At 39.7% G+C, this 27,526-nt stretch overlaps 1 protein-coding gene across 10 annotated transcripts in view; it reads right to left on the reverse strand.

Moving 5' to 3' along the window:
* The window catches only part of PLCB4 (phospholipase C beta 4), a 198,837-nt gene that overhangs the window by 61,929 nt on the left and 109,382 nt on the right, over positions 1 to 27,526 (reverse strand). For all 10 annotated transcript variants that reach the window (XM_061461558.1, XM_061461559.1, XM_061461561.1 and 7 more), the window contains 10 exons: positions 26,903 to 27,003; positions 22,478 to 22,558; positions 22,136 to 22,195; positions 21,322 to 21,465; positions 12,320 to 12,399; positions 11,729 to 11,782; positions 6,667 to 6,748; positions 5,980 to 6,080; positions 5,301 to 5,358; positions 98 to 206 (listed from right to left, as the gene is read on the reverse strand). In XM_061461558.1, the coding sequence (XP_061317542.1) occupies positions 98 to 206; positions 5,301 to 5,358; positions 5,980 to 6,080; positions 6,667 to 6,748; positions 11,729 to 11,782; positions 12,320 to 12,399; positions 21,322 to 21,465; positions 22,136 to 22,195; positions 22,478 to 22,558; positions 26,903 to 26,986 (853 nt within the window). In that variant the 5' untranslated portion in view covers positions 26,987 to 27,003. The remainder of the gene's footprint in view (positions 1 to 97; positions 207 to 5,300; positions 5,359 to 5,979; positions 6,081 to 6,666; positions 6,749 to 11,728; positions 11,783 to 12,319; positions 12,400 to 21,321; positions 21,466 to 22,135; positions 22,196 to 22,477; positions 22,559 to 26,902; positions 27,004 to 27,526) is intronic.

Consider the following 27,526-nt stretch of genomic DNA (forward strand, 5'->3'; position numbering starts at 1 on the left):
CAAGGACTGCAAGCTCCGTTTGAAATGTTCGGATGCTTCAGAATGAATTCCCCAAGCGCCTAAACCCAGTGAATACTGAATTCCCTCCCCCATTTACCTTTACTCTTCAAGTCTTCATCTGGCTCATATGTCTCAATTATCTGCATTGCTCTTTTTGTGTCATAAAAGGGGAATAAAATTTCATTGAGCCGAGGATCTCGCTGATGCTAAGGTTAGAAAACAATGGAATTCAGCAAAACAATATAGTGCATAGCTATCATCCAAGAGCATTTCATTACTGCAGATGACAAAGAAAGAAGTGGACATTTAAAAAGAAAAAAAAAAAAAGAAAAAAAAAAAGGAAAAAGCCCTAAAACTTACATGCTATTCAACAGTAGCTTCAGCTTTAGACAGAAAATGAACCTTATCTTTCATAGGAAGCCTAAGAAATTTAAGGATAAATATATTGCCAAAGAACAATCCAGTGCAATCGTATACTGCTCTTACTCTTGCTTGTTCATGCAAATAATGACTGCACGTGCTATACGTGCCAATGAGATGTTGAAAATACATGGCTAAATGACTCCTCTCTGTCAATCCTCCCTCTTCCTAATCTGTTGTGTAAGGCCATGTGAACTGACAGACTTGACCGATGGCACTGTAACCACCTTGGCAAAAATGCTTCTCTACATCAGTATCTACAGCTGAAGTAGAAATCAGAAGTAAATTAAAGCTGTACTGTAAATACAGAATTGGAAACCTGAGTTTAGAAATAGGCAACTACAGATGGCTATTTGTGAATCTGGAAACACACAGTGTTATTAACTACTCAAAACCCAGCGCAGGTTCTTAAACTTAATATGTACCACTTAAAAGAGCTTCAAAGGATCACCTCGTCAATTCATTAGCATTTTCAGTATTAGGATTTCATAATACATGTAATATTTAGATTCAGTTTAGCAGGGATTTCTAATACACTACGAAACCTCAGAGGTTTTAAGTTTTCACTAATAGGGTGCTGTGTAACTTTTGGTTTTCTCCATGCTGGGTTAGAGCTGCACACTGTGTGCCTGATTCTCCATTAAAAGAAAACTAAAACTGGAATTGAACAGAGGAGTGGCATGGAAAAGCCGATGCAATAAAATACAGAAGTAAATATGACTGTGAAAACACTCTTTTCCCCCAGTAGGTGCACAGTTTTCAAGCTTTAGTTTAAGCAGAATTCAGAAATGTAACAAGCCAACCCCATATTGGTGATCAGTAATTTGGAGTGGACAGGATGGTGTCAATATGGCTTGGCACAGCACTATCAGCATTTGCTGTAATTCCTCATGTGTAAACTTTTTGACATTTTTTCCATGAAGAAAAAAGCAATATCCAATCAAAAATTAGCACCTGATCTCTTTTCTTACAATCAACATACTGGTGCCTAATTAATTCCAAGAAATTACAACCAATGCCAATTTATTCATGCATTTAAGGAGGGATCTTTTGAGTAATGCTACTGACAGTGTACAGCATCTAAAATACAGCAGTTTCATTCACTACAGATCATCTGTCTGGATATCTAAGTAAAACTCAGATGAAATATGATATGAGAGCAGATGAATGCAGGACATCACTTGCTAAGCAGCACACAACAACAACACAACACTGGCATGCAACAGAACAGTCTATTGTGACAAATGACAAGCTTTATACCATTAGTGACAATACACCACTTCAAAAAACTGGAAGAAATAGTAGAGAAGGTTCTTAAGAAAAGTACTCTTCCCCACTCACTTTCTTCTACAGTTAGTCATAGGCAAACAGAAGAAAATAAATGGGATAAAGCAAAAATTCTCCTCTTCAGAAAGAGCCCCAGAGTTATCAAAGGAGCCAAGAGCCAAATGTTCTTCTTGTCGCAATGTTCATCACTCATGATCAGTCTTCCATTTAAACAAAAGCAGGTCTTGCCATTTACTTAGTTTAAAAATTAAAGCAAAATTGATAACTGATGAAGTTTAAAAAAAAGGAAGACTGCTTACTAGTGTGTCTTGGCAAAATGTTCTAAACTACTGAGCTTGTTGGCACAGGAAAGTTGTAAGACAAAAGCTGACCAAAACTAAAAGCATAAAGTTTCATCTAGAAAGACAACATACTCCCGGACTGATAGTGTGTGTCCAACAATTTGCGTTTCATAGAATCATACAATTGTTAGGGTTGAAAAAGGCCTTAAGATCATCCAGTTCCAACCCTCCTGCCATGGGCAGGGACACCTCACACTAGACCATGCCGCAAAAGGTTCTGTCCAACCTGGCCTTGGACACTGCCAGGGATGGGGCATCTATCACTTCCCTGGGCAACCTGTTCCAGTGCCTCACCACCCTCACAGTAAAGAACTTCTTCTTTATATCTAACCTGAATTTCCCCTGTTTAAGTTTAAACCCATCACCCCTTGTCCTATGAACCCTTGTCCGTGATGAAGAGTACCTCTCCAGTAAACTTGTAGGCTCATTCAGGTATTAGAAAGCTGCCATTTACCATATTAACCAGGACACCCTTACAGTAGGCATTCTCAACCATATGAAGGTGACCCATCTAAAAGCATGGGGAGAGGGAATGCCTGTATGGTTCTGCAAAGAGACAAAGACCATTTAGCCTCTCCAACTTGGCCTCCAGACTCCTCTTTGAGCAGATACAAAGTGAGATACACAGTAGCTGTTTACATGATGACACCAATCGTGCCCCTTGAATTTGTCTTAAGCAGTGGTAAGAAAAGTGTCCTTTTGTGGATATGAGTAACAGAGGGAGACAGAAAGAGGAAGCGAGTGGGAAAGAGGAAGGAAGAGCAAGAAAGTGTGAAAGAGTTGGATAGAAAGGGATCCCTTCCTACCTTCTTCCCAGAAGAAAGGATGAGTCCTGGTCAGTCTACTGAAATTCCATTTGACAGTTTGCAGGAACAAACTCAGTAGCAGTGATTTCAGTTCTTTCTCTGCCTCATTTTCTGTTTTCAAAATTTGACTTTAAAAACCCATGACCCAGACAAAATGCTTTGTGCTTGACGATAATTCAATTTCTAAAAACTGCCCCAACGTTTTAATACTGATACGCCATTAAATCAGCTGTCAGGCAGCAGCATTTGAAAGTCACATAGAGACAGCAGTTTGGTAAAACTCCAGGAAAGCAGCTCACCCTCCACTCAAACCCAGTAACGTATCCTCATGCTCCCTTAGAAACCCGTAACACTTAGAGCTTCTGCGGCATGCCTCAGAGGTTACTGAATCCAAATTTATTTAGGTTAAAGACTCTGCCAAGTAACTCCCCTCTCCTATATAATGATAATCATCTTTTTATTTTTTCCAGCATTAAACACCACTGCTAATTGCAGTGCTGGCCAGCTGTCAAGGGGACCAAAATGATCACTTCAGAAGGGAGATTTCTAGGTCATTTAGCGTCTTTCAAAACATGACTGAAACTTTAAACTCTATTTGGAGACCAGAAGACTTCCAGCACAGAGCCAAAGGCATTAGTTTCAGCCATCAGAAGGAATGTCCTATTCTGTAAAGCCACTTCACTAATTTTTTCCCAGCTTTGGTCACCAACTAAAAGGTCAACTATAATATTTCTAATTGCAAGATGTGTGGTGTTGATAACAGTGTAGCTAACAAGATGCAGCTTTCTCAAATATTGCCCATGAAATAAGACTTCTAGTTCTGTAAAAAGAACTGCTCAACCAATACAAACCTGAAAGCATGATAGAGTTTTAACTTTTTAACCAGTCCCTGGAGGTAGCCAGGAAGCTCTTACAAGGGCTGGCAGCTCTCCTGAAGCAGTTTGGCTTTCAAAGAAGCACACTTCAAAGTAATTATAGTGATCACTTTAAAAATAATGATAAATAGGAGTTTACCGAAAAATGAGGATTACCACTAAAAAAATGATCAGAAGGTGGTACGGTTCAGTGTTGGGACAGGGCTGTGTGCTTCAAGCAATGAAGTGTATCTATCACCACAAGTGAATTGGGAGTTAAGGTACTTTAAGGGAATAGTTAATTTAGATCAAAATGTTACCCCTTCTCTCTTCAATGCAGAAGCAAAATGACATGCCTTAGCTACGACCCCAGTCCTGCAAACATCGAGCCACTGCGACAAAAGAACATCTCACAGTAGTAAGATTAAGCATGTGCTCCAATTTGCTAATAGAGAGAACTAGAAGAATAGGAAATAAGGCCCCAAGTATGTAACCATTAGTCCTGAAGCTGTTCATCTTCTCACTGTCTTTTCTTTTTGAATATTCTTTCTATATGTAATTCAGTTTTGGTGAAGAGTAAGGCATGCAAACCCTACTGAAAAAGAAAATTATATTGTAAGTTTGACATATAGGGAACTTACTGCTTAATTTTCATATAGCATCATCAGATATTTTAAAAAAAACATATATATGTAATTTTATTAATTCATATGAAATACATAAAATAGATTTATAACTAGTAAAATAATTTCAGATGGAGAGATTTTTTGGTAATGCATCCTAAAAGATCATGAAGAGGTAAAACAGCTATCCATGGTCCAGAGGACAAGAATCTACTGGTACAAATCCAAGTCAAACGTGCCTATTTCCCATGCGAATGTTCTTGTTAGATCTACATAGTGCATTTATTGTTGCAACTCTGCATGAGTCTCCTATAACTTACTGTGCTTTAAGGATAGGAAAAAAACACCCCAGCCCCACACTATTGAACTACTTTGCACGCTCCTGATGTTATTAAGAAATATCAAATAGTCTTGCCGACAACTGCATTCTGGAAATACAGCAATAAAAATATTTCCTCTTATTCTGCACATATAGGATGTTAAAAGTCATATACAAGCTCTTAAAATATCCTCTTCACACTTAGCTTTGTAATAGACTGAAACAATACTGTTGAGAAGAATCAAACCACTGTTTATAAAACCCTATTTCATTGTTTCTGTTATTCAGAAGGACTAGGAAATATATTTTATTTAGCTGTGGCCTACAGGTAAAGTAATTGCTTATAATAAATACTGGGTGTATTTTAGTTGAAACTGCATTGAATGTAACTTTTAAAACATATACAACATACACAACACACAACATAACACAACAGCAAGTAATCAACAGAAGCAATCTGCAAAGCCAACATGCAGAAAGCACAGCGGACTAGGCCGAAGCTGATTTTTGCACCTGGATGTTACCATAATGGAAAGATCAGCGGATCAAAAGCACAGCAAATAATGGCATGATTCATGCGATGGAAAGGTTGGAAGAAGCAAGCCACTGCAGACAGACTTGTATGGTAGTTAATGTATGAAAAAGCTTACTTCATTTAGAAAGCTCACTAATTGGTCTACCGTTAAATAATCAGTTTTGTCTCCATTGCTGAAAAGAAATTCATTAGAGAATGTAAGTTTTCATATAGGATGCTACAGTAGGTATGATTTACATGTTGACATTGTTGATACTTTTAAAACCACCTACTTTTCTACCTGAAGTAGCTCTACAATCTCAAAATGAACAGTCACAGAAAACATACTAACTGTCTATGCTTGGCACAGTTTATCTCCCATACTTCCTACAGCTTAACAAACATTACTTTATAAAACAACATGTAAGTCCTCCAGCTGAGAATAAATTGAGTGAGGAAACTTCTTACACTTCACATTTCTTATTTAATTTCATTAGTTCACATACTGCGTTAATCACCTAAAGGAGCAAGTTAAAACTACAGTAGTTAGTAAAGCCAATGCAAAAAAATAAAGAAGTTCCAGGTGCTTCCTCTAACTCATGTAAAAGTTGCTCTAAAATACAGAGTGAACTTTTACATTAACAATCTGAGAGGGAAGGAAGAGGAAAAACATAGACTTGAGTTTGTCTTAAAGTATCGCTGATGCTACTAGGATTCAAGGTTAGACAATCTTTACAGTTTCTGTCTCTATTAGTTACAGACTAAAAATGCAGCAAAATGAGTTCAAAGCAAGATAATATTAAATTTGAGCTTACATCTTCTTGAAGAGGTCCTCTATGTCAGTGCGGGGACATATCTTTTGGGTGAGCTCATAAAATTTCTCGTAAGTAAATGCTGCAGGCTCAATTTCATCATTCTGCAACAAAATGCAAAGGTACAGTTACCCAGCAAAGGAGAGCTTGTATGGCCTTTTGCCAAGAGCACATCAAGAAAAACCAACCAAGAGTTGGTTTAGCTCTTTACCTATTATACTAGTAGGTAAAGAGCTACTAGTTTAAGATTAGTTTCTTTTCTATTTTCTGAAAACAGTTCTTAATTCATCTTTCTCATAGATCTATTTGTGCTTATCTTCTGACCTTACAGTAACACAGAACTGAAAAACTGCCTTTTCCTTCTGAAGCTTAAAAAAACCCCGAAAGTCCAAAATAACGTACATTTTAATGTACAAACTTCAGGATGCTGAAGCCAAGGAACATTAAGAAATGACTGAAAAGTAGCCTATTACAGAAAAACAGGAAAGCCTCCTCTAAGAGGTTTCAGAACCACTCTATCCTACAGATTTAATTACAGTTCAGCTTTAGTAAACCACCTACAGTAATTAGGAAGTTACTCATGAACAACAGGCACGTTTTTATGTGAAGCAAATGACTTAGATCACAGCTATAGATGTGAATGATTCAGCAACTTAGTATAGCAAAAAGTTATTCAAAACCACTAGATACCTTTCCACTGGGAAGACCCAATTCCTTAAGTGCCTGGAAGATCACTTTTTCCGTTTTACCTGATGCAAAGGTTCTGGTAATGCTGAAACAAAAAAGAATGGAGAAAAAAAAAAGAAAAGAGAGAAACATTAGTCACTTTTAAGCAATCTGTACTCTCTTGCTTTCACTGCCAACAAGCCATTTTCCTCTGGCTTCAGCTGATGAATGTAAGCATCTTCCAAGTAATAGTGCTGTTGAAAAAGTGCTCTAAGCTTCACAGAGCAGCACTGTGAATGGATGCCCGCAAGCCATCCATTAGAAAATGTATCAAAATAATGAACTGCAAACAGAACAAAAGAGGTTATTTTTTCCCCTAACACGCTTGGATACAGATCCATGCAAAGCATTCTTCTGCTGGCTCTTCTAATATCTATGCAGAGATAAATGATTGTGCTTAAAAAGTAGCAGATTCTGTAAGTGAGGAGACTCACATCTCCATCCATTCCTGGTTGTGGCGACTTCCTTCCCAAGCATTAACCTGTGCCTCCCAGGTCACCCATAAGGAAGGCATTAACCATTCCAGTGGCAGCTTCCTCCCTCTTCCCTTTTCAAGCAGTCACTGCTGGCAAGAGCCCCCAGCTGCATGCCAAACCTTACTCCCTGCTCCCTCACCCACTGCAGGGCTCATTGTCCCCTTGGAACGCTGCCTTACCTGACAGGCATTATGCATATCCCCTCTTCCTTCTGCAAAACAGGGGTGATTCCACCATGCATGTGGCTAACAAACTGGTTTCAATTGAAATTAAATAAATTCAACTAAAGTTTGATTAATGTGAAAGTGTTTGGTCTACTTCTGTTTCCATTTGAGGAGTTTGAATAACCTCTAAATGTGGAAAAGCAGATCCAAACTTGACAGCTCTTACTTTTGATCAGGTTCTAAGCTAGAATGACATGTCCCATGGACATTGCAGTGTCCCAATCTGGAGAGAAAAATTGAAGTCTGTATCCACCATTTATTTCTACTGCCAACAAAACCTGTACATTGGGACTCTATAGATGCCTGATTAGAATACGTTGCTCTTGAACAAAAACCTCCAGCAAATGTTTATCTCACTTAATGATAATCTTCCACATAATAACCAATCTCAGGTGGTGAAAGATGTGAAACAAACTGTTGCTGTTATTTGTTGCCATAGCAAGTCACAGTTGGTTTATTCTCCAAAATACTCTAAACCACCTACGTAAGTATTTTCATACTAATAAAATTCAGATCAGGAAGTGAAAGATTAAATGATAAAATAATGTTTTAAAAAATCTTGCCCTTTTTCCTTTTTTTCTTACAACAATTTGACTTCTAGATCCCTATTTAGTCGCCTAAACAAGTTATTTGATTTTCCAAAGCTGATAAGAACCAAGATGTTTTCATTCAAACAGACTGCGTTTCACTTCAGGCACTAGTTTCTTACAGAAGTCTCAGCCGTCTCTTTTTTTACTCATTCTAAACACACATTAATGTTTCTCTATAATTTACAACCAATCTCCAGCCCTGTAAAAAATTATGCCTGTTCTAATGAATTGTACCCCAATAATAAACGTCATGTAAAATGTGTAATATTGGCGGAAGCAATTTGTCAGAAACTGTGAGCCAAGATTCCATGGCTGCAAGGAACCTATTTTTGATGCCAAACTGGTTTTTATTTCACCAAAGATGACAGCAAACATAGCAGTAACTTGTAATGAGAGCAGCAGCATAGAGAAGATTGCATGAATCAAAAAAGATTGTAAAAATACAGCATGACACTTTCATTTTGCTAAGGATATTGTAAATAAAACTCATTTTTCCTCTATCAGAACAGACTTCATCCTAGCAGATTTACATTCACCTTGTTGTGTGCCCTGGAAGAAAATTAGGCTACTTCAGATGCAGGCAAGTTACTGGTTGACAGATACCTGCAGGTGTTTGCTCATGCTCTACAAAGGTCTGGGGCTTTTTATGGCAATATGTCAGTGTACTTCATTAGAAATATTTAAAACACTTCCCAAATCAGGGACTGAGGGGGATGAACCTGTCATGCTTGTTGATGGGTTCAATGACTTGGTTACTTCAGACCTTCACACTGAACCATCACTTCAAAAATCACACCATCACATAACTTGTTCAAATCCATCTCTGATCGTCATTCCACTGATTTTAGCAGTTTGGCTAGAACTGAAAGTACCACTGCCTACTCTGTACAAGAAATTACCTAAGACTATCATTTCCAACCACTGTCCAAGCACTGACACAGGCTCCTTCCTGGCACTCTGGAGTAATCAATACAAAACATATTTACTAAAAAAAGTGTTATTTCAAATTAACTTTACTAAACCACTGTAAAACAGATTTAAGCCTCATTTATCAGAGTTTAGCTTTTTTCTTTCTTATATATATTTTCATAGATGCTAAATTAGCTTAAATCCTTTTAAATGTAGTTATAAAGGGACAAGCACGGATTGAGCAGAACTGCTGAACAGGCTTCAGCTGAACAGGTGCCCCTTGGATATGTAGAAAATCCATTTTCTGCCAACAGAAAGCTGCAGAAACAAAGTAGAATTCTCTTTAACAAATGCTGGCCTTTTAAGTTATCATTTACAGTAGTGTTAACATCTGAAAATACACAGTATCTTACTAATGCCCTGTCCTGATAAGATCTGTAGATGTAGTTCTAGACTCTGCTAAGATTTATTAAAGCCCAGAAGACAAAACTGCTGCTCTCATAAGGCTTTTGCACTATTAACTACCACAATTTCTTCCTTCCCGAACAGAGTAGGTTGACAGTAATAGATAGTGCCCAAGAGTATGTTAAAAACCAAAAGCAGTTGAGAAGAATCTTCATGACTCTGCAACCCCCAGCTGTACTAACAAGGAGTCTGGACTATTGATGCCATTGACCACTTTCACCTTCTTGACGCTCATCATCCCTATGGCTGCAAAAAAGCTGTCTTAAACCTGAAAAGAAATGCAAGGAGCTTTGATTTCCCATGCAAGATCTTTTTTTCCCTTCAGTGTTTTACTACACTTCTGTGTAAAAACAGTACAGGTGATCTTGTGATACACATTTCTGCAGCTTAACAGATCTGCTGGCCATTCTCATTCTGAGATAGCCTTCCTGTTTGTATTCCCAGAGCTACAATTGCTGCAGGAGTCTCTAAGCAGCCAGGGAGATGGAGGTTTGACAAAGCAGGACTAACAACATTGTGTTTAGAAGCAGTGAGATGGAAGGGCTGCCCATAGCAATCTGGAGATCAGCTGAAATGGAACATCAGTGGTGTAAACCAGTGGACAGTTACTGAGGGAAGGCCTGGGTAAACAACGTGAAACTTGGTGCCCCTTGCAAAGCCCTTCTGCCCACACTTCCCAGAGCTTCCTGGCTTGCCTTCCTCACACACATATCCATCTCCTTATGCATCTACCTCCCTCTGTTCCCTCTTTTATCTTCCCCATTCTTTGCACTAAGTATTCATGTGAGGAGGAGGGAAGCAATGAAGTCTCCCACATCCCAGGCTGCCCAGTGCTGAGACCCCTGGGTACCCATGTTCCATCCCGTGGTAACTAGCTGTTACTGGATCAGGCCAATCTCATGATCTTCACATCCTCCATCAGAACTCTGATTCACCTGCTTCCCAGATGAGCCCCCCAAAGCAGCCACATTCCACCCACACCAACATAGCACATTCCCTGGATCATCCAGATGTAAAGAAGATCCAACTGCCCTCTGCACAGCATGGAATTGTAGATCCCTTACAAATTTATAAGCAAACGACTTTTGCAATAAATTAAGCTGGAAATAGTTCAAATCTGAGTTTAAAGATTTAATACACTGGGAGCAGTGGACTGGACTGTCTTTAGGCTTGTCTGCATACATAAGCCAGTGTGCTGTATTACGACAGAGAGAATTTATGGCTTGCTAAATGTGAGATAAAATACTTCAATGCAGTAACAGCTTCAGATGAGTTAGTGAACTATAAATTCATACTGAGGAACAAAACTCTATGTTCAAACATTGCCCTAAAGCTCTAAAGTCTTGAAAATGAATTTGCCTGTGTAGTATTGCTCCCTCATCGTTACCCTTCAGCTGACATTCCTCGTGGGACTTCTGCACAGAAGATGCCTCATGGCAGAGTAGTTTGAGAAATAAGCAGGGGCTTGGCTATGTGAAAGCCGAAAGATTAACACACTGAAGCAGCCGTAACACTGGCATGGTGTCACTTCAGTCACAAAACTGAAGGGTCCTGGAAGGCAGTATGGCTGGCCCTTTGTCCTTCTGCAGATTCTGCAGGTGCAAGATCTTCTCTCATAGGAAAAAAAAACATGTTCTGAGGCTTATCTTACAAAGTCTCCTTCTTGCTCCCTTCTGTGAGTTTTAATTTATGAAAAGCAGCATGTCCCAAAAGTGTGGTTATCACACAGTGCATGACGGGGAAAGAAGCTCAACGTATCAGCAAGAAATAATTTCTAGAGCAGGAGGGGGTAGAATTACTGCCTAGCCAGAGAGGGCTGAAAATCAGTAACTTGTAAGAGGTAATGGCTGTTCAGAAATACACTGTTCTAGCTTTTCTGTTACTGACAATGACTAACCCAACAATTCACTTAACATGTGGAGAAAACAAAATGTCAACCTAGGGGTTCCTAAAAAAGCAGAAGTATTTTTGGCAGAGCTGTATCTGCCTCCTTCACAAGGAACTACCTTTTTGTCCTCTCTTAAACTGGCCTGCAAGCTTTTATGGTTCTTTCACTAAGTAACCCATCCTGGAGTTTGAAGAGCTCTAAGCTGAGAAGACTGATGCTCTAAGTGACTTTGAAAACAATTACAAGCACTCAAATCTTCATTACAATGGACTAAGAAATTACCAGGCTGATAAGAAATCCGACCTAGTTTACCAAGGAGGTACAGAACTCAGCTAAGTATGTCTAGTTCTGTACTTATTTTTACATATGTACTAGTAATAGAATTAATATTACATTTCATTATTAACCCACAGAATTTTATTAAGATTATACAACCAGTACCTGATAAAAACTGGAACTCCCAATTATGCTTACCTCCGAACTGGAATTTTCCCATTTGTGTTTGTTAGAAAGGCCAGCTTCATCCAGCTGAAACAAAGAATGAAATGTTTCTCAGGTATTTATTAAAGTTGGGCTCTAGGTACTTGTATTTAGCTTCAGATTATAGACATGTCTGGGAAATAAGTACAAACAAGTAATTGTTCTGTAATAAAAACCTTTTTCTGTAACCCTTTAGTGCTCGAGGCAGTGCAAAAGCAAAAAGCAGCCCAAAAGAATCAGTATGTCAATGAGTACAAATGAGAAGACTAGAGACTCATGGGGTTTTCTTTGCGTATGCATCAATGAAAGAACAAACCAGATTATAATTAATGCATATAATATCCATAAATCAAATGAACTGTCATAAATTATCTTCTATCTTCTCAAGGACAGGTGCCAGATATAGACTTGAGATCTCTTTTGGTCACAAGGAAAGATAAATTAAACTAATTTAACATAATTTTCTTTACTACATCGTTTTGTGATTGCAAATGTTGACCTATGAAAAACAACGTAATATTTGGTTTAAGTTTGAAAAAGGAGAATATAAGGACAGAAAAATAAAGGAGAAAGAAAGTAACTTACTGTTTCTTGAGACATGTCATTGGACTGACATTGTTAGCTCTAAAGTTATGTATGATGGATCCAAGCCCTTCTACCCATTGCTGAAAAACATGAAAATGCAGAAACACTAAATTAGGAAAACAGAAGAGGGAAAGAGGAGTTAAGTTTATCTGGGGAGAAGGCTCTTCTTCCCTGCAGCTATGGATAATGTTAATAACCTGAATGGAGGAAAAAACTGGCCACTTCACAGCCTATAACACCATGGAAAAGTCCCGCCACATTTTACCCATTACTATTTCATCCTTCACTAAACAAAGCGATCGTGCTTTTCATTCTCTCAAGTGCTACATGTAGCATCAGTGCTGCTATTAAACCAGTTTATTGTCAGCAGAGGCGAGCGGTCCACTGATTGATTTATTAAGCCTTCTACTTATAGCCTGTATAAACATACGCCTGCCTTTCAGTTGTGGCTGGCAATATTAGCTATCCCTAAGCAACATTATACAATATGTGATGACATGTTTAACTGGTCCACTTTAGAACAGGAATGGAACTAAATATCAATAAGCCAGAGCAAACCACAGGAAACACAATTGTTCTGGGGTGCTGACCTCATCTAACACCCTGTTACATATTCAAGCCCTGTTTGCTTTCTTGCTTTCATCCTTACAAAGCAAAACATTCCAGTAACCATTGGGATGACTCAGTCAACAGCAGCATTACACCACTTACTTATCTTAATTCCTTTTTATGGATCTATTTTTCTACTATAGCTTGACCTAGACTTTGCAGTAGTATATAGAAGAAGCTTAAGGATTAGGCCTTAATATGAACACTCAATAAGAATCCTGGGAGGATAAAGCTGTAAGAGGAGAAAAATTATGACAGCACTACAAGCCAAGTGTGATCTCAATTATGCTATTGTGATTCTAGGATTATTCAACAGATAATTTACACTGGTGGAACTGAGATGGGATTTGGTCCACTGCTTAACATTAACCTTATGAATAAAGAAGCTTCATGCTTCCGGCCAAATTCTGTGCATGCAGCTTGAACTAACTTGGGCAGGATCCAGAATTTGGCACTTATAAATAGATGCAGATGAGTGTGTTTTTCTTTTCATGAATGAGTGCTGTACATCTGCAAAACAGATGGAAAAATTCATCATTTATATAGGAGGAATACTAACATCTTCGGGAAATGGCACATTGTAAACTGCAGGCTGTAAATCCCTATGAGCTAAAGCAAGGTCTAAGGTGTAAATTCAGGAGATAAACACACTTAAGCAGACCCTTGGTCTTATATGGTACACTACAAGCACAAACTTCTTAAACAAGAAACTGCTAATCAGATTTCCTCACAAACGTACCTTATAAAGCTGGTTTGCTTTAAGAAAAACAGCTATTTATTAAGACATTTATGAATAATTAAATATCCCTTTTCAAACAACCTTTTTAAGGAGTACTGCATAAAATATGCATACAAATAGAATAAGTTGTATCTGAGAATCATTTGAAAATAGAAGTCTGACTCTCGAGGAAAGCTATCATTTGAGGTTTTCTTAGGTGTGTTTTTGAGCTTGAAAAGAACCCAACAGCAACAGTCTGCCTTCCCATTTATTCATGCAGTTGGGAAAAGAGAAGACAATTTAGCAGTCATGGTATGGATGTGCCTAAGAATATAAAGAAAGCATGGCTCACGGGGAGAGGCAATATCATTTATTGGAACCGACATAGCTGGAAGCCATTGACAGACATAGGGAACACTTATCTTTTCCCACGAATGCTCCCTCACCTAAGATGATACAGGGATAATTTCAGGATACATGCCTGAACAAATCTCACACACATTTTAACCTTCTAGAACTGTCAAAGTTCAACTACCCACGCTTGGGGTTTTGTGGTTTATTTGTGGTTTTGATTTTGCTTTTTAAACAGTAAAATGTAACATTACTGCTGCATTAACACGCTCACATCCATACAAAAATTCATCCTGCCATGATCTGGATTAGTTTGTAGACCCTTGAAAGATCCTCAACCTTGCAATTGCTGACCCATGCAGTAAAATGGGATATGCACTGCAAACAAAAAACCCTGGAGAAATCAGATTATGAAAAATGAATGTTTCGAATAACCTTCACCCCTTCAAAACCCCTACTAAGAAACACCTTTGGAGCAGTACTGGCAATGTCACTGTTTCAATAAGGAAATAAACACAGATCTATTCTGATTTGAAGGCAACAGATTACAACTACAGCAGATATAACAAAATCGAACATTTACAAATAAGGTTACCCTGCACTCGGTGCTGAACTTACTTCTGTACATCAGGAACAGCTGTCAAAAAGGAACACTACTAAAACAAAACCCCAAACCCAACCAACCAACCAAGTACAGGAATCAATGCACCAGCCACTTGCCAAATAATTTCTTTGCAAGAGCTTTCCTGATGATTCCCACTCTAGAGGGCTCCCTAATCTTTTTTTCAACGATAATGCCCTTTCCTGATAGATATGCCAAATCAGGAATTGCATTCTCTTGCACTGAAACAGCACAGAACTACAGCCAAACACTGATGAGCCTCAAAAGTATCACATCTCTGTCCATCTATGAATCATCTTCACATCGGCACGATGTCCCCTGGGCAAGACATGGCACTTGGAGAAATACATTTGTCTATCTGTTCCATGTCAAACTGCTGCAGTACAATGTACCATCTGGCTGCACGTACTTCAGTTTGGGGCTACAGCAGCTTTCTGGAGTGTTTCATCAGAGAGTGCCCACAGTTACCAGCTGGCCCTAAATTAACTAGGAATAAGAGCTGAGGTAAAAAAAAGTAAATCCTTCTGGATTGTGAACATACCATACAGAGGCAAAATGATGTACAATGAAAAACCTTTCTTATCCATAGGTTAATACACAGGCTCAGTGCAACACATTCAAATTCTTTTCTTCTGCCAGAGTAGTCTCCAAACAACAACTATCTTTATGATCTCTTTTAAGACACTGTGCCCCAGTGCACATATATTCACCAAATGTCCAAAACCTGAGTTCTCTGACAAATATCAAGCTGACAACATATTGCTTTCCTGAGAGCCAACCATTCCCAGACTGAATGTACACTTGACTCATGACCTTGTGAGAGAAAAGCTCAGATTTTTCTCAGCTAGCATGCCACAAAGAATATAGCAGCAGCCTTACTTGTATGCTCTGACAACACTCTTATTTTATGGATGAAGCTGAAAGAACCTGTAAACCCGTGTCAGTAAACAGGGAAAAAATCCTCAATTCTCTTCTTTTGTGCTCAGCATTTCCAAATCACTGCCTCTCCAAAGAAGGAAAATCCTACAAGGTGAAATTTAGAAACGTGGTAAATAGGAAACGTTTTACTTGGGTCTTACAGAAAGTAGAGTTACAAAAGGTTTTTGATAGCTATACCGGATACATTTGGTTCTTACTGATTCTGGTGCTAAATATTTTCCAATTTTCAAAACACGGCTCAGTACCTTTAATGTCAATTTAACTCCTGAATTACTTTCAAGAATTATTCCAGATTCATATCAAAGAGGAATCTGGGCCCTGCTATGCAGTCCCAGAGAAACAAAACCAAAACCAAATACACTTTAAATACAGACACTTAGGCTGACATGAGAGGCCAAAACCTAAGTCCATTGGAGGTTGGAATAAGCAGGCTGTATTGTTTTTCTCTATCAAGGTCTCTAACAAGGTCTAATACTAATACCTTTTTAAAGAGAAGGTGCAAGAAAAACCGCTCTTAGAAGCACTCTATCAGCTTCTGCTGTAGTACTCAAATGCTTCCAAGGCACTTAGTGACCTTGTGTTAACCAGGGTTCACCGATGAAGCACAGGCAGCAGGGGCAGGGCACACAGATAAGTTTGACCTTTCAGCTCTCTCTTAGCCACCAACCTTTCATTTAGGAGGGTTAAAAAGGGCAAAAATTATGACTGGCTAAAACTCACTGTAACCTACAGCTCATGGAATTCTAGACAAGGTCATTCATGGCTTACTTACAGAAGAGGTCAGTGTTATCCAGACCTCTCGAGATTTGACTTTCACTTTTTCAGTGCAGACTCTCTACACTCGCACTCAATTCCAGCATCAGGAAAGCTGGTGAGGCAAGGAGACATTGCCCTCTGATTTTGGCATTCAGTGCCTGGGACTGGCTATCAGAGTCAAGGGCCTGAGAGCTTGAAGGTTCAGGAAACCCAGGCTGAATAGAGCCATGCTTCCCAACTCTTCCCAGGACAGACACGGCCTGGCAGGATTGCCTAGTCCTCTGCCCTCATCCAGCGATGCTGTGACCAGTAGATGTCCCTCTTCTCTCAACGCAGATGTCTCAGCAGCAATTTGTGTTACGATCATTACCGAACCTTTAAGGTAAGATAGCAAAAGCAAGGAGATGAGATGACGGTGCAAAAGCTATCCCCCACCTAACCAGCTGCAGCACAGACTTGCATGACACTGCTGTGAAAATTCCATTACAAAGATAAAAGGGATTCGGATATCTGACTTTCAAATACCTCATCAGGAAAGCTGAGGCTCACACAATACGCTGTACTGGGAGTTGCCTGATGTGTCCAGGCTGCTATCACCCTTCAGTAAAGCCTTCCACCCCAGAATGACTTTTCTGTCATTGGAAGGGTCTACTCTGGAAGTGGCTGGAAAACTCATTTTGGTTGCTTTTGTATACAAACCAAGACAAACACAGTGGAGCCTTACACAATGAAATAAACCTCCTGGCTATGGAGAACCAGGGCCCAAGTTTTCAATTTACTGGTAATTCCACAGTGGCATAGCCAAGAAAGATCACAAGAAAGCTGAAAAGAACATTGAAATCACAGACGCTTAACTGCAGGCTGGCTGGGATATGAAGATTTCCCTTGAGAACATGGTATTACATACTTGGCACAGGGCTGCGTGAATATGTAAGCAGTGGTCATATATTTAAGACAGCCATAGTTTAGAAATGCTTATCAGACAGGCTATGAGACATAAGCCATATAATAGCATAGCTGGACACACAGAACAGCAGGAGGCTTACAGAGCTCTGTTCAAGTATGTTCTGCAGGTTTCTTGGAAAGTTTTGTTTTGAAACACCAAAACAAAACACAGCTATGGGAAAACAGAACTTTCCTGCAACGTGACTGTGGGATATTCCCATGGGAATCTTCTGCTACCTTTTAGCTGCTCTCCTAGCAATACGATTTGGGCAAATACTTACAGAATCACAGAATCATAGAATAGTTAGGGTTGGAAAGGACCTTAAGATCATCTAGTTCCAACCCCCCCTGCCGTGGGCAGGGACACCTTACGCTAAAACATATCACCCAAGGCCTCATCCAACCTGGTTTTAATAGTTTGTTTCATGGAAAAAAAGCAGAGTCAACTGAAACAACTTTTTCTGGAAGTCAAAGAGACATACAGCAGAAACAGTAACAAAAAACATCAGCCTGGGGCGCTTCATGGTACCAAAACCACAGTGGGCCATGTAACCATTTCAGACAAATTGAAACGTATTTAAAACTGAAAAATACCATATCAGGTGACAAGCTGAGGCATGCTTTCAACTGCAGGAATAGACTCATGGAATCATCGAATAGTTTGGGTTGGAAAGGACCTTAAGATCATCCAGTTCCAACCCCCCTGCCATGGGCAGGGACACCTCACACTAAACCATGTCACCCAAGGCTCTGTCCAACCTGGCCTTGAACACCACCAGGGACGGAGCATTCACAACTTCCTGTGCAACCTATTCCACTGCCTCACCACCCTTACAGTAAATTTCTTCCTTATATCCAATCCAAACTTTCCCTGTTTAAGTTTTAACCCGTTACCCCTTGTCTTATCACTACAGTCCCTAATGAAGAGTCCCTCCTCAGCATCCCTATAGCCCCCTTTCAGATACTGGAAGGCTGCTATGCCATACAATAAAGCTGCATTTTACCTTTATATTGTTTGTCAGCATATGAGTTATAAAGCATTTCAGCACACGCCATTCATTCGGGTGCCTCTCAGGTTAGCCATCAACACGTGATTCACTGTCTCAGTAAAACACTTGCAGAAAGTACCTATTTTCTGTCAAACCCAGCTATGCGAGTGTGAAAGGTTACAATACTCTCCTTCCCACCCTGTCTTCCCTGCGGCTGCTCCCATCCCTACCTATCACCTGAGGAATCGTGTTGCACAAGCACTTTCAAGAGCCAGGTTATCTTCAACACCGGTGTGAGCTCTGCCCCTAAAGGGGCAACATAAGCTTAATGCTATGGCTTTTCCTTGAAATGAGTAAGAGTGTTCACATAAAGTCCTCTGCCAGCAGGTCAGTGCAGACTGTACTTTCTGGCTGGTGCAAAAGCTATCAGCTGGAGAGATGATCCTTCCCAACAGCACAGCTGGATCTGGGAGAGAACAACTGTCAGGACAAATTTATCCCTGATGTGCAATAATATTAAAGAATTTAAGAAGAGCTGACTTGCCTTAAGTTAATCTTTTAAGTTCAACTCCTTAATTCATTGCCAAAGTGGACGAGAAAGAGAAGAAGTCCAGATTTTGGGTTGCTGAACTACAACAGCTTTATTGGACTTAGGCCAGCTTCGGATAGGCAGCCTCCCATCAGCACTGCACTAAGGAAATTCCCCCCCAGATACTCAACTGGCCTTTTCAAATGTCCTAGACTGAGGAAAGCAGATTATCAGATTACTAGGGGCACAGAAAGTCCATCTGAGAAGTAAAAAAAGATACACATATACTCTCACACCTCTAATATGTGTTTGTGTATGTTCTAATTTTAGCTCACAGTAACTTATATAATTTATTTAATCAGGATTCCAAACCTTAGGTTTTAAATTCCTCCTTTTACAGGCAGTCTTTACTACCACAGTGGAATTACATTAGGAGTGGACCATGACAGCTGCTTGCAATCAGATACAGAGTACACCCTATTTTGTGGTTGTTTTAAGAGTGGAAATGAAAACAAATTTCTCAGCTGAAAACACCAATCGAATTTAAGTAGATAGAATGTAAATACCAGAGTTAGAGCTCGGAGACAAGTGGAAAGATAATAAACACACTCTTGTTGTTGGAATAGCTACACTTGGAGCTCAGCAATGACTTGGCCAACCCTGATGAGCACATCGCCACAAGAGGGAGAGGAACATGGGGCTGCCCCTATGCAGAGATCCTGTGAGAAGCCCTGCCTGGAGGGCAGGGTTCACTACTGCCCACAGCATGCCTACCCCAGGGAGAATGCCCCCACACTCTGTGCCACCCTGTCCTACTGGACCTGGCAGAATCTGCTTCCCATTGATAGCCTGAAGCAGGACCTTGCATTCATTTTCTTCTTTTGTCATGGTTACTCAGTTCCATTATAAACCAACCGACAGTGAGGAACAATTGCTTCTGTTCCAATTGTAATCATTATCTACAGAAGCAGAATAACATTTTGTCTTCTTTGCTGGGCAGAAAGGCTCTGGACTTTAGTATTTGGATCTGTCACCAAATTTCCTTGGTTTAAAGTGTCTGAATCAGGTGCCAAACAATTCTGATCCTTACCTGAGGAAGGGACAAGTAATGCTCGACTTCATGGCAACAGGAGGGGGAACAGCAGAAATTATTGCAGGTGCATCCCTTTCACATTTCTCTCTGCTTAGCCTACAACCATTGCCCCTTCTTCTCCAAAGTCTTGCCTTTGTCATTTCACAAGGGGGGCTCACTTTTGAACATGGATTAAATCAAGCCTATTATAAACTGCAGTTAGTAGCCGCGTAGCTATTACAGTCTACGTAAGTGTCCAACATGCCCCTCACAAACCCATTCTTCTAATACAGTTTATTGAGATCTAAGGTGTCTAAGAAACTTAACTCCAACTTTCTGTTTTCAGAATAAATTAGAGCCACTGGTAGGTTAAGCACAAAAGTGAATACTGCCAGCATCTCCTTTTCTTTGCTTCTTAAATGTTTTCAAAACATAACTGTTGCATATCACTTCTCTGCAAGCCTGATGAAAATACACAGAGTAAAATCAATTTAGTGTACCCATATAAGTTATACAAGTATTTCTCCTATCACTGTGTTTTCTCAGTACTGCCAGTGTTTAAAGAGATATGGAACGAAACAGCAATGAAAAATCAACCAGTTCTGGCAAGGGATTTAGTGATGCTGCACTCAGCAGACATGTATTCCATTTTAAAGGAGGGCTTTAGCAGGTCTGTGTTGCTGATCACTATTCAAAGTTAGTCTAACAGGCAAAATCTCTCTTGATTCTCTGGATCCAAGCTCGTAGTATACTATCAGTACTCTGGATCAAGTTTCTCAGAGCAGTTTACAGCAGAGAGATCAAGTACCAGGCCTTGGTGGAGCCACAGAACTTGCACTGTGAATTGCAATCTTAAGCTCTCAGGAAAGATGACGTGTGAAAAGCACCATTGTTTTCTTAAGACTGTTCTGTGTCTACGGGAAACAGAAAAGAACCTGGGTACGCTGGAATCCCCTTAACTGCAGAGAATTTTCTTTCCTGCTTTTGTCTTTTCAAAGAATATGAACTACATGATACAATTAGGTTATCGCTAAACAGAACTGGGAGGGCTGGGCTCCACCCACCAGGAAAATGAAAGCAATTGCACTTCCCTTCAGCATCCCTGTCTATTACAGATCCACTGCTGAACCGTCACACAGCCTGCTGTACAAGCCCCCCACAAAGCCACTGAACAGCTGAGGGAATGCTGTCCCCTATATGTAATGGTCTCAGTGTCTACTTTTGACAAATCACCATGCATACAGAGGCTGATAAAGTCACTGTTTCCTTTCACCACGGCACACAGACATGTTACAGAATGCTCCAAATGGGTATTTGCTGTCCTTTTGTAGAGTGTGAGTGTGACAGCAGACATCCAACCAGGTATTTCAGTCAGCCAAGCAGGCTGATTTACTCGGGAAAAACAACTGAGTACTGCTGAGGAGCTCTCCTCTTGTTCATTAACTCCCACACACTGCTTAATTGTGAAATACCTTAGCTATTTCTGTGTTTTCCGCTACCAGGAAAGTGAAGCTGATGTTCACCAGATCTGTGCCACTGCAAACACACACTATCCGTCCTTCCAACTCGTTTTCTGATTTTCCAACAGCCTCAAGTGCAGTTAGTATCTTGGGATCCTGTTCAACAGAATAAATAACTTGTTACTTTTGCAATGCTTTGGTTATGCAGTGTGCTATGGTAAAGATGCCTTTCCATCCCCATACGTATTAGCACCTTTAAACTTCAGGCAATCATCTTAAATGAGTGCTTTCACTTAGAATCGTTGTGTGCAAACCTGAAAAACCAATGTATTCTAACAATTAGGAATAGGATTGTGAGAACTCAGAAGTAAACAGAAAGTTAAGTTAGAAATTACATGTATTTTCACCACAAAAAAGAAAAATTAATCACTCTAAAGACTGGAAGTGGAGGAACATGGAATGATTTATGTCAACAAAGCAAGAAGATACAACAGATTTTAAACAGACAGGAACAACTCTGGAATATGAGACTTTTTTTTTCCAGATCCCTAAACCAAGTATCCGAATAAACATTTACAAATTAATTAGAAACTCAGGATATTAGAAACTCTTGGATGTACTACATCAGAAAGACCAGATGAGCGAACCTTCCCACTTTGCACTTTGGTGCAATCACACCAAATCGTTTGACTTTAAAACTTTACGTTTTAAGACTGTGATTGCAAAATAAAAGCTGTATTGCTGGTATTTTTTAAATGAATAAACTTCATCCTGCATTTCACCTTCAGCTTAAATATTCTTGGTTTCAATGAAAAGTATAGAGTACCTTTGGTACAGCTCCAAAACGAACACTGTTGATCAGGGAGCATTCTAACACCTGTCCTTCCTGAAATGGGAAAATAAGGTACAAGTTCAAAGGTCTGTTGACACAGGGCTCCATCAGGAACTGCAGCCAAACTGATTTGCAAACACCGTTAATTAACACTAAACACTGCATTTCCACTTTTTATTTGGTAATTCCCTCTTAAACACATTATTTCTGTCAAAGAACAGCACTAAGGTTAGTTTTGTAAATGAATTAACTCAGTGTTTTAGATATATAAAAACCAGCCAGAATATAAACCAAGTGCTATAATATCTACATATTCCTGACATAATTGTACTATACCTTTCCTTCACTTTTCCAGCTCAGAAAAAAGCCAAATTCATCCACTTGGAAGAGACAGTTGCTTTCAAAGACAAAAGATTCCTACAGAAAAGAAAACACAAACCATTATTTCAGTCAGTTTGACAAACGACATCAATTTATTTATTGTTCCAAAATAAAAGATTGTTACATTTCTCCCCAGGTAACTTCCTGGAGAATTTGCTATTCCCAAAGCAATCAGAAATAAAGAAGGCAGGCTTTTTAAAAAGTAATCATTTTTAATCAGAGAATCAGAGAATCACAGAACGGTTAGGGCTGGAAAGGACCTTAAGATCATCCCTTTCCAACCCCCTGCCATGGCCAGGGGCACCTCACACTAAACCATGTCACCCAATGCTTTGTCCATCCTGGCCTTGAACACTACCAGGGATGGAGCATTCACAACTTTCCTTGGGCAACCCATTCCAGTGCCTCACCACCCCCACGGTAAAGAACTTCTTCCTGTTAAAGTCTGAACCCATTACCCCTTGGTCCTATCACTACAGTCCCTAATGAAGAGTCCCTCTTCAGCATCCTTGTAGCCCCCCCTTCAGATATTGGAAGGCTGCTATGAGGTCTCCATGCAGCCTTCTCCAGGCTGAACAGCCCCAACCTTCTCAGCCTGTCTTCATATTAATAATGATTAGCCTTTTTGCTGCCATTTGAGACTTACTTTGTGCAATTACAAAGATTTATTTTGTTTAACAGAGGCAGTGATTTTTACCTAATACAAAGCCTGAATGAAATGGAACTTCAAAAAAATGTATTGAAAATTAAATGCTTCAAACTACCTGGAGGTTAAAAACATGTAATTTGCCAACACTACCTTCAGGATCAAATGGCCACATTTCATTTTGAGTTTCAGAATCTGGGAAGCACTTTTCTGTTAGACTATGACATTAAACATGCCGTGAGCATTTCTTTCAGCCAGAGTTTGAAGGATATTAAATTGTAGAGGAATCAAGACCAAATGGCATACCAAAGAGACGAGACAAGGCAACAAAATCAGATTAGCTGCATTAACAGAAGAAATTTCCTCCACACACCTCCAGCCTCAATTAACGCATCATAAATTAAGCTCAAATGCAGGATAACACTGTGCAGAATCAATCACTTTTTCACAAAAAGGATCCAGGCCTTCCTGACTTCCTTAACTGCAAACCAACAAGAATGTGTGCAGGCTACAGCACTGCTTACTGTATCCTAGATCAAGGCTTTGTTCTGTGTTGAAGACTGAGGTACCTGTCTGAAATATCCTCTCCTGTGCATACAGCAAGGGCAGCAAGCTCATGAATACACACAGCTGATTTCAGAGACTTGCATGCTTGGCAATTTGAATTTAGGCAACAAAAACTGCAATGCTCTCAATGCATGGAGCATGCTTTCAAGTCAGTAAGTGTATTCAGGACAGTCTGCTCTCGCTGGGTCATTCGGAGGCAGCTCCCCAGGCTGACCTGGGATGAAGGACACTGGGGGCAGCTACAGGTGGCTTTTTGGTTTCTGTCATGGAGTAAGGGTGTTGGGTGGGCTAAGCAATGGTCATGTACAAGTCAGGTCTTATCCTGACTAGACACTGGGCATGAAGGCAAGAGAGCTCCTGGATCCACAGTTGGGTAATGCCTTTGAACCCTCCTAGATGGGCACAGCCAAAAGGGACAGTATTCCCAAACACTGCATATAGGATCACAGAATTGCTTGGATTGCAAAGGACCTTAAAGCTCATTCAGTTGCTACCCCCTGCCACAAGCAGGACCACCTCACACTAGACCAGGCAGCTCAAGATAATGTCTCACTTGGCCTTGAACACTGCCAGAGACAGAGCATTTACCACATCCTTGGGCAACCTGTTCCAGTGCCTTACCACCCTCACAGGAATGAATTTCTTACTTATATCTAATCTAAATCTTCCCTTTAAGTTTGAACCCATTATCCCTTGTCCTATCACTACAGAGACTGATGAAGAGTTGCCAGGCACCTCATATTACTAGTTTTACAGCCCTTGGAGTTCTGTTTCATATAAAAATGCAGCTAGCTACCAATGAAAATGAGTATCTCTTGCATTTCCCAGAAAGATTACTCACACATTAAAAGGCAGACTCTTTTTGTCATTTACTGTGTCCCCATCTATCAAAAAGCCCTTGATATATCAAAACAGTTGTTTTCACTGAGGTGCCTGTAAACTGCATGCTGTTTCGCCCCAGCCTTGACTCTGTCAAAATACTTCTTCTGCAGTTTGCCTTCCTGTATGGTAAATAGCACCTACATGTAGACTTACATCTACCTACATGTAGATGTAACCTGACCAGTAAAATTCCTAATCAAGTCTGATTTTTAGTTCCCATATTCTGCTGCAATAACCCTGTTCTAGACTTGAACTTTGCAGCAGTCAAACATGATCATGCTGGGCTCCAAAGGTATCTCCATAATTTTGTAATCCTTCCAGTTCAGGGACTCTTCTATCTGCAGAAGATGGACCAAGAGACACTGCTCCACATGACAATGACCCAGATCTTCACAGTCATTGAAGGAAACTTGGGCCTCTCATGCTGTATCAGAGCTGCTCCATCACCAGACCCTGTAGGAAGAAACTTAAGCCCTAGTTCTACACAAACCTGCTCTATAGCCTTAGCTCAATTACCACTTCTCTTTTTGCCAACATGACCTTTAGGTGGAGAATTAAGCACAGAATTTCCATGACAATTAGAAGCCTGAAACAATTGTCTTGAAAACAGCAAGCCCTATAGCATCGGGATTGGATCTTGCTATTTGATTCTATGTTTGCAGAGCACTTCTAAAACAATGGTCTCTCTCGTGGGTAGGTTATCTAGTTACCACCACAACACAATTGCATAATACATCTGATAATATCGGTCACACCATCAAGTGTTCATGCTTTACAAGCTACAGATCTTAACTTCTGAGTCACTCTGGGGTTTGTACAGCTCTTGATGGTTGGAACTAGATGATCTTAAGGCCCTTTCCGATCCTAACTATCCTATGATTCTATGATTCCTGTAAAGCTGCAGATAAAATATACAATTGGTTACCTAAATGAGAGCCTCTTAATGTTTCTTTCCAGAAGAGCCTCCTTCAAGGAAACAAACCAGGCTTCCAACTGTACCGCAGCAAACCTGGAGCAAACTTGCAGCAAGCAATGCAGCTACAGAATATCTCATGGATGGACAAACAACATTTAACTCAACAGGTGGCAAGCATGACCCCCTTTTCTGCAGGGTTTTGAAAGGCAGTGAATTCAGCTGCAAGGAGCAAGGCTTCTGATGCTACTATCTCAACCCATGTCTGCCCACCATTACCTAGTCTCGCAGAGGTGCCTGCTGGGTACACTGAAATACAGTGCAAAAGGATTACTTTTTGAGATGTCTTACTCTCAACATCACTACATCAAGGACCCAGGTACTTCATCGAGAAGTCCTGATCACATCAAAACTTGAGTACTTCAACTTTATACTCTCCCATCCTCTGTTTCTCATCTAAGACGCAAGAGAACAACCTGGATCCTCACAGACTGAGTTTCTGGAGCCCTATTTGCTGAAGAAAAATAAAGCTTTTATGAACGTCCTTTCTAAGGAATGCAGTTTCCACTAGTATCATCTTAGTTTATCTGTCCCCCAAACTGCAAATACAGAGTAAACCAACTATCCCTACATTGGCAGGCCTCAAAAGATAAGAAGAAAATACTTATATCCCTGAAGGCACTTTCTGAGATACCTTCAACTTGTAGAGATTTCTTGTCCAAACGCAATTAAGAGTAGTCCCTGATAAAATTACTCTCATGGGCACATCGATGCCGAGTATTACATAAATGTCTCTGCACTTTATTTCAGCTGTCTGTGTAAAATGTGCTGGTTTGCATTCCTTTAATAAATTTGGATTAAAGCACAGCTGAAAGCAGGATTGAAGTAATCGTCTTTCAGATAGAGTGCAGGTTGATTTTCCAAAGTAGATAAAACCACTACAGTTCTCTAACGATGCATTTGAATCAGAATATAAATGTTTTGTGTTCTCTTATTTTCCCTTGTGAGATGATGCAGATCCTCAGTTTATATATTAAAGACATATCCCCCCCATTTGATAGATGAAAGGATTCATTTGGTTCAGTAATGTGCTCTATGAATCTGCAAAGATAAGAGCTTTACCCATGTGACAGATATTTTGATCCAAATCTCCCTTTCTCTTCCTTGGGGCTTATTTCAAATTAGAGGGATTAAATATACTGTCAAGTTATTTCTTGTAAAAGTAAAACCAGAGCAATATGGTGTGTTGGTATTTTCTCCCCATACACATTGCTGAAGCTTCTTTGCGTACAATGAAAGCAAACCGTGAAATATTCTGTAGCAGCTACATATTTAAAAGAGAATAGCAAATGAAACACAACTGGTGTCTTACCTCTTCGTATCTATCAAATACAGCTCCATCTTGCATAAAGGAGGGAACTGGCTTCTGCCAGTTAAATTCGTAAGGTTTTGCCATGATTAGAGAAGGAAAACCTGAAATAAAATGAAACAAAGCAGAGTTCAAGTACTGTCTTTTAAAAGGAATATTTCAAACTCGAAGCAGGAAAAAAAAGTGACTTTTGGCTTTTCCTTTCACACAAAAGTATTGAAAAGTCCCAGTGCATTTCCAAATCAAGAGTTTTCCTCATGAGAGCATTTTTGTTTCATAGCTTTAAAATGAAAAATACCTGTAAAATGTGTGTCTGAACTTAATTATTTAAAAGCCACTTGCACAGTAACATTCCTTTAGCTTAAATATCTGCTACATCACTTCTAGAATAAAATGAGCCTAAGACTAATGCAGCCCTCAGTGATACAAAATGCCACAACCTGTAATATACCAGTGTTGTTTTTTAACTGGAAAACATTAGATCCTACGTAGAGAGATTTTGTTCTATTTATTGTACTGCAAAATCCATTTATATGAAATAAAGTCCTTGGTATTTTCGGTAGTATTTTACACATAAGATATATATAGAGGTCAAAATTCAGAGGGAAAAAATCTGTTTAGGGATAT

Source organism: Pezoporus flaviventris, unplaced genomic scaffold, assembly GCF_033815535.1.
Source record: "Pezoporus flaviventris isolate CSIRO_AGI_PZ_B2104156 unplaced genomic scaffold, CSIRO_AGI_Pfla_v1 ptg000031l, whole genome shotgun sequence".
NCBI classification, from domain to species: domain Eukaryota; kingdom Metazoa; phylum Chordata; class Aves; order Psittaciformes; family Psittacidae; genus Pezoporus; species Pezoporus flaviventris.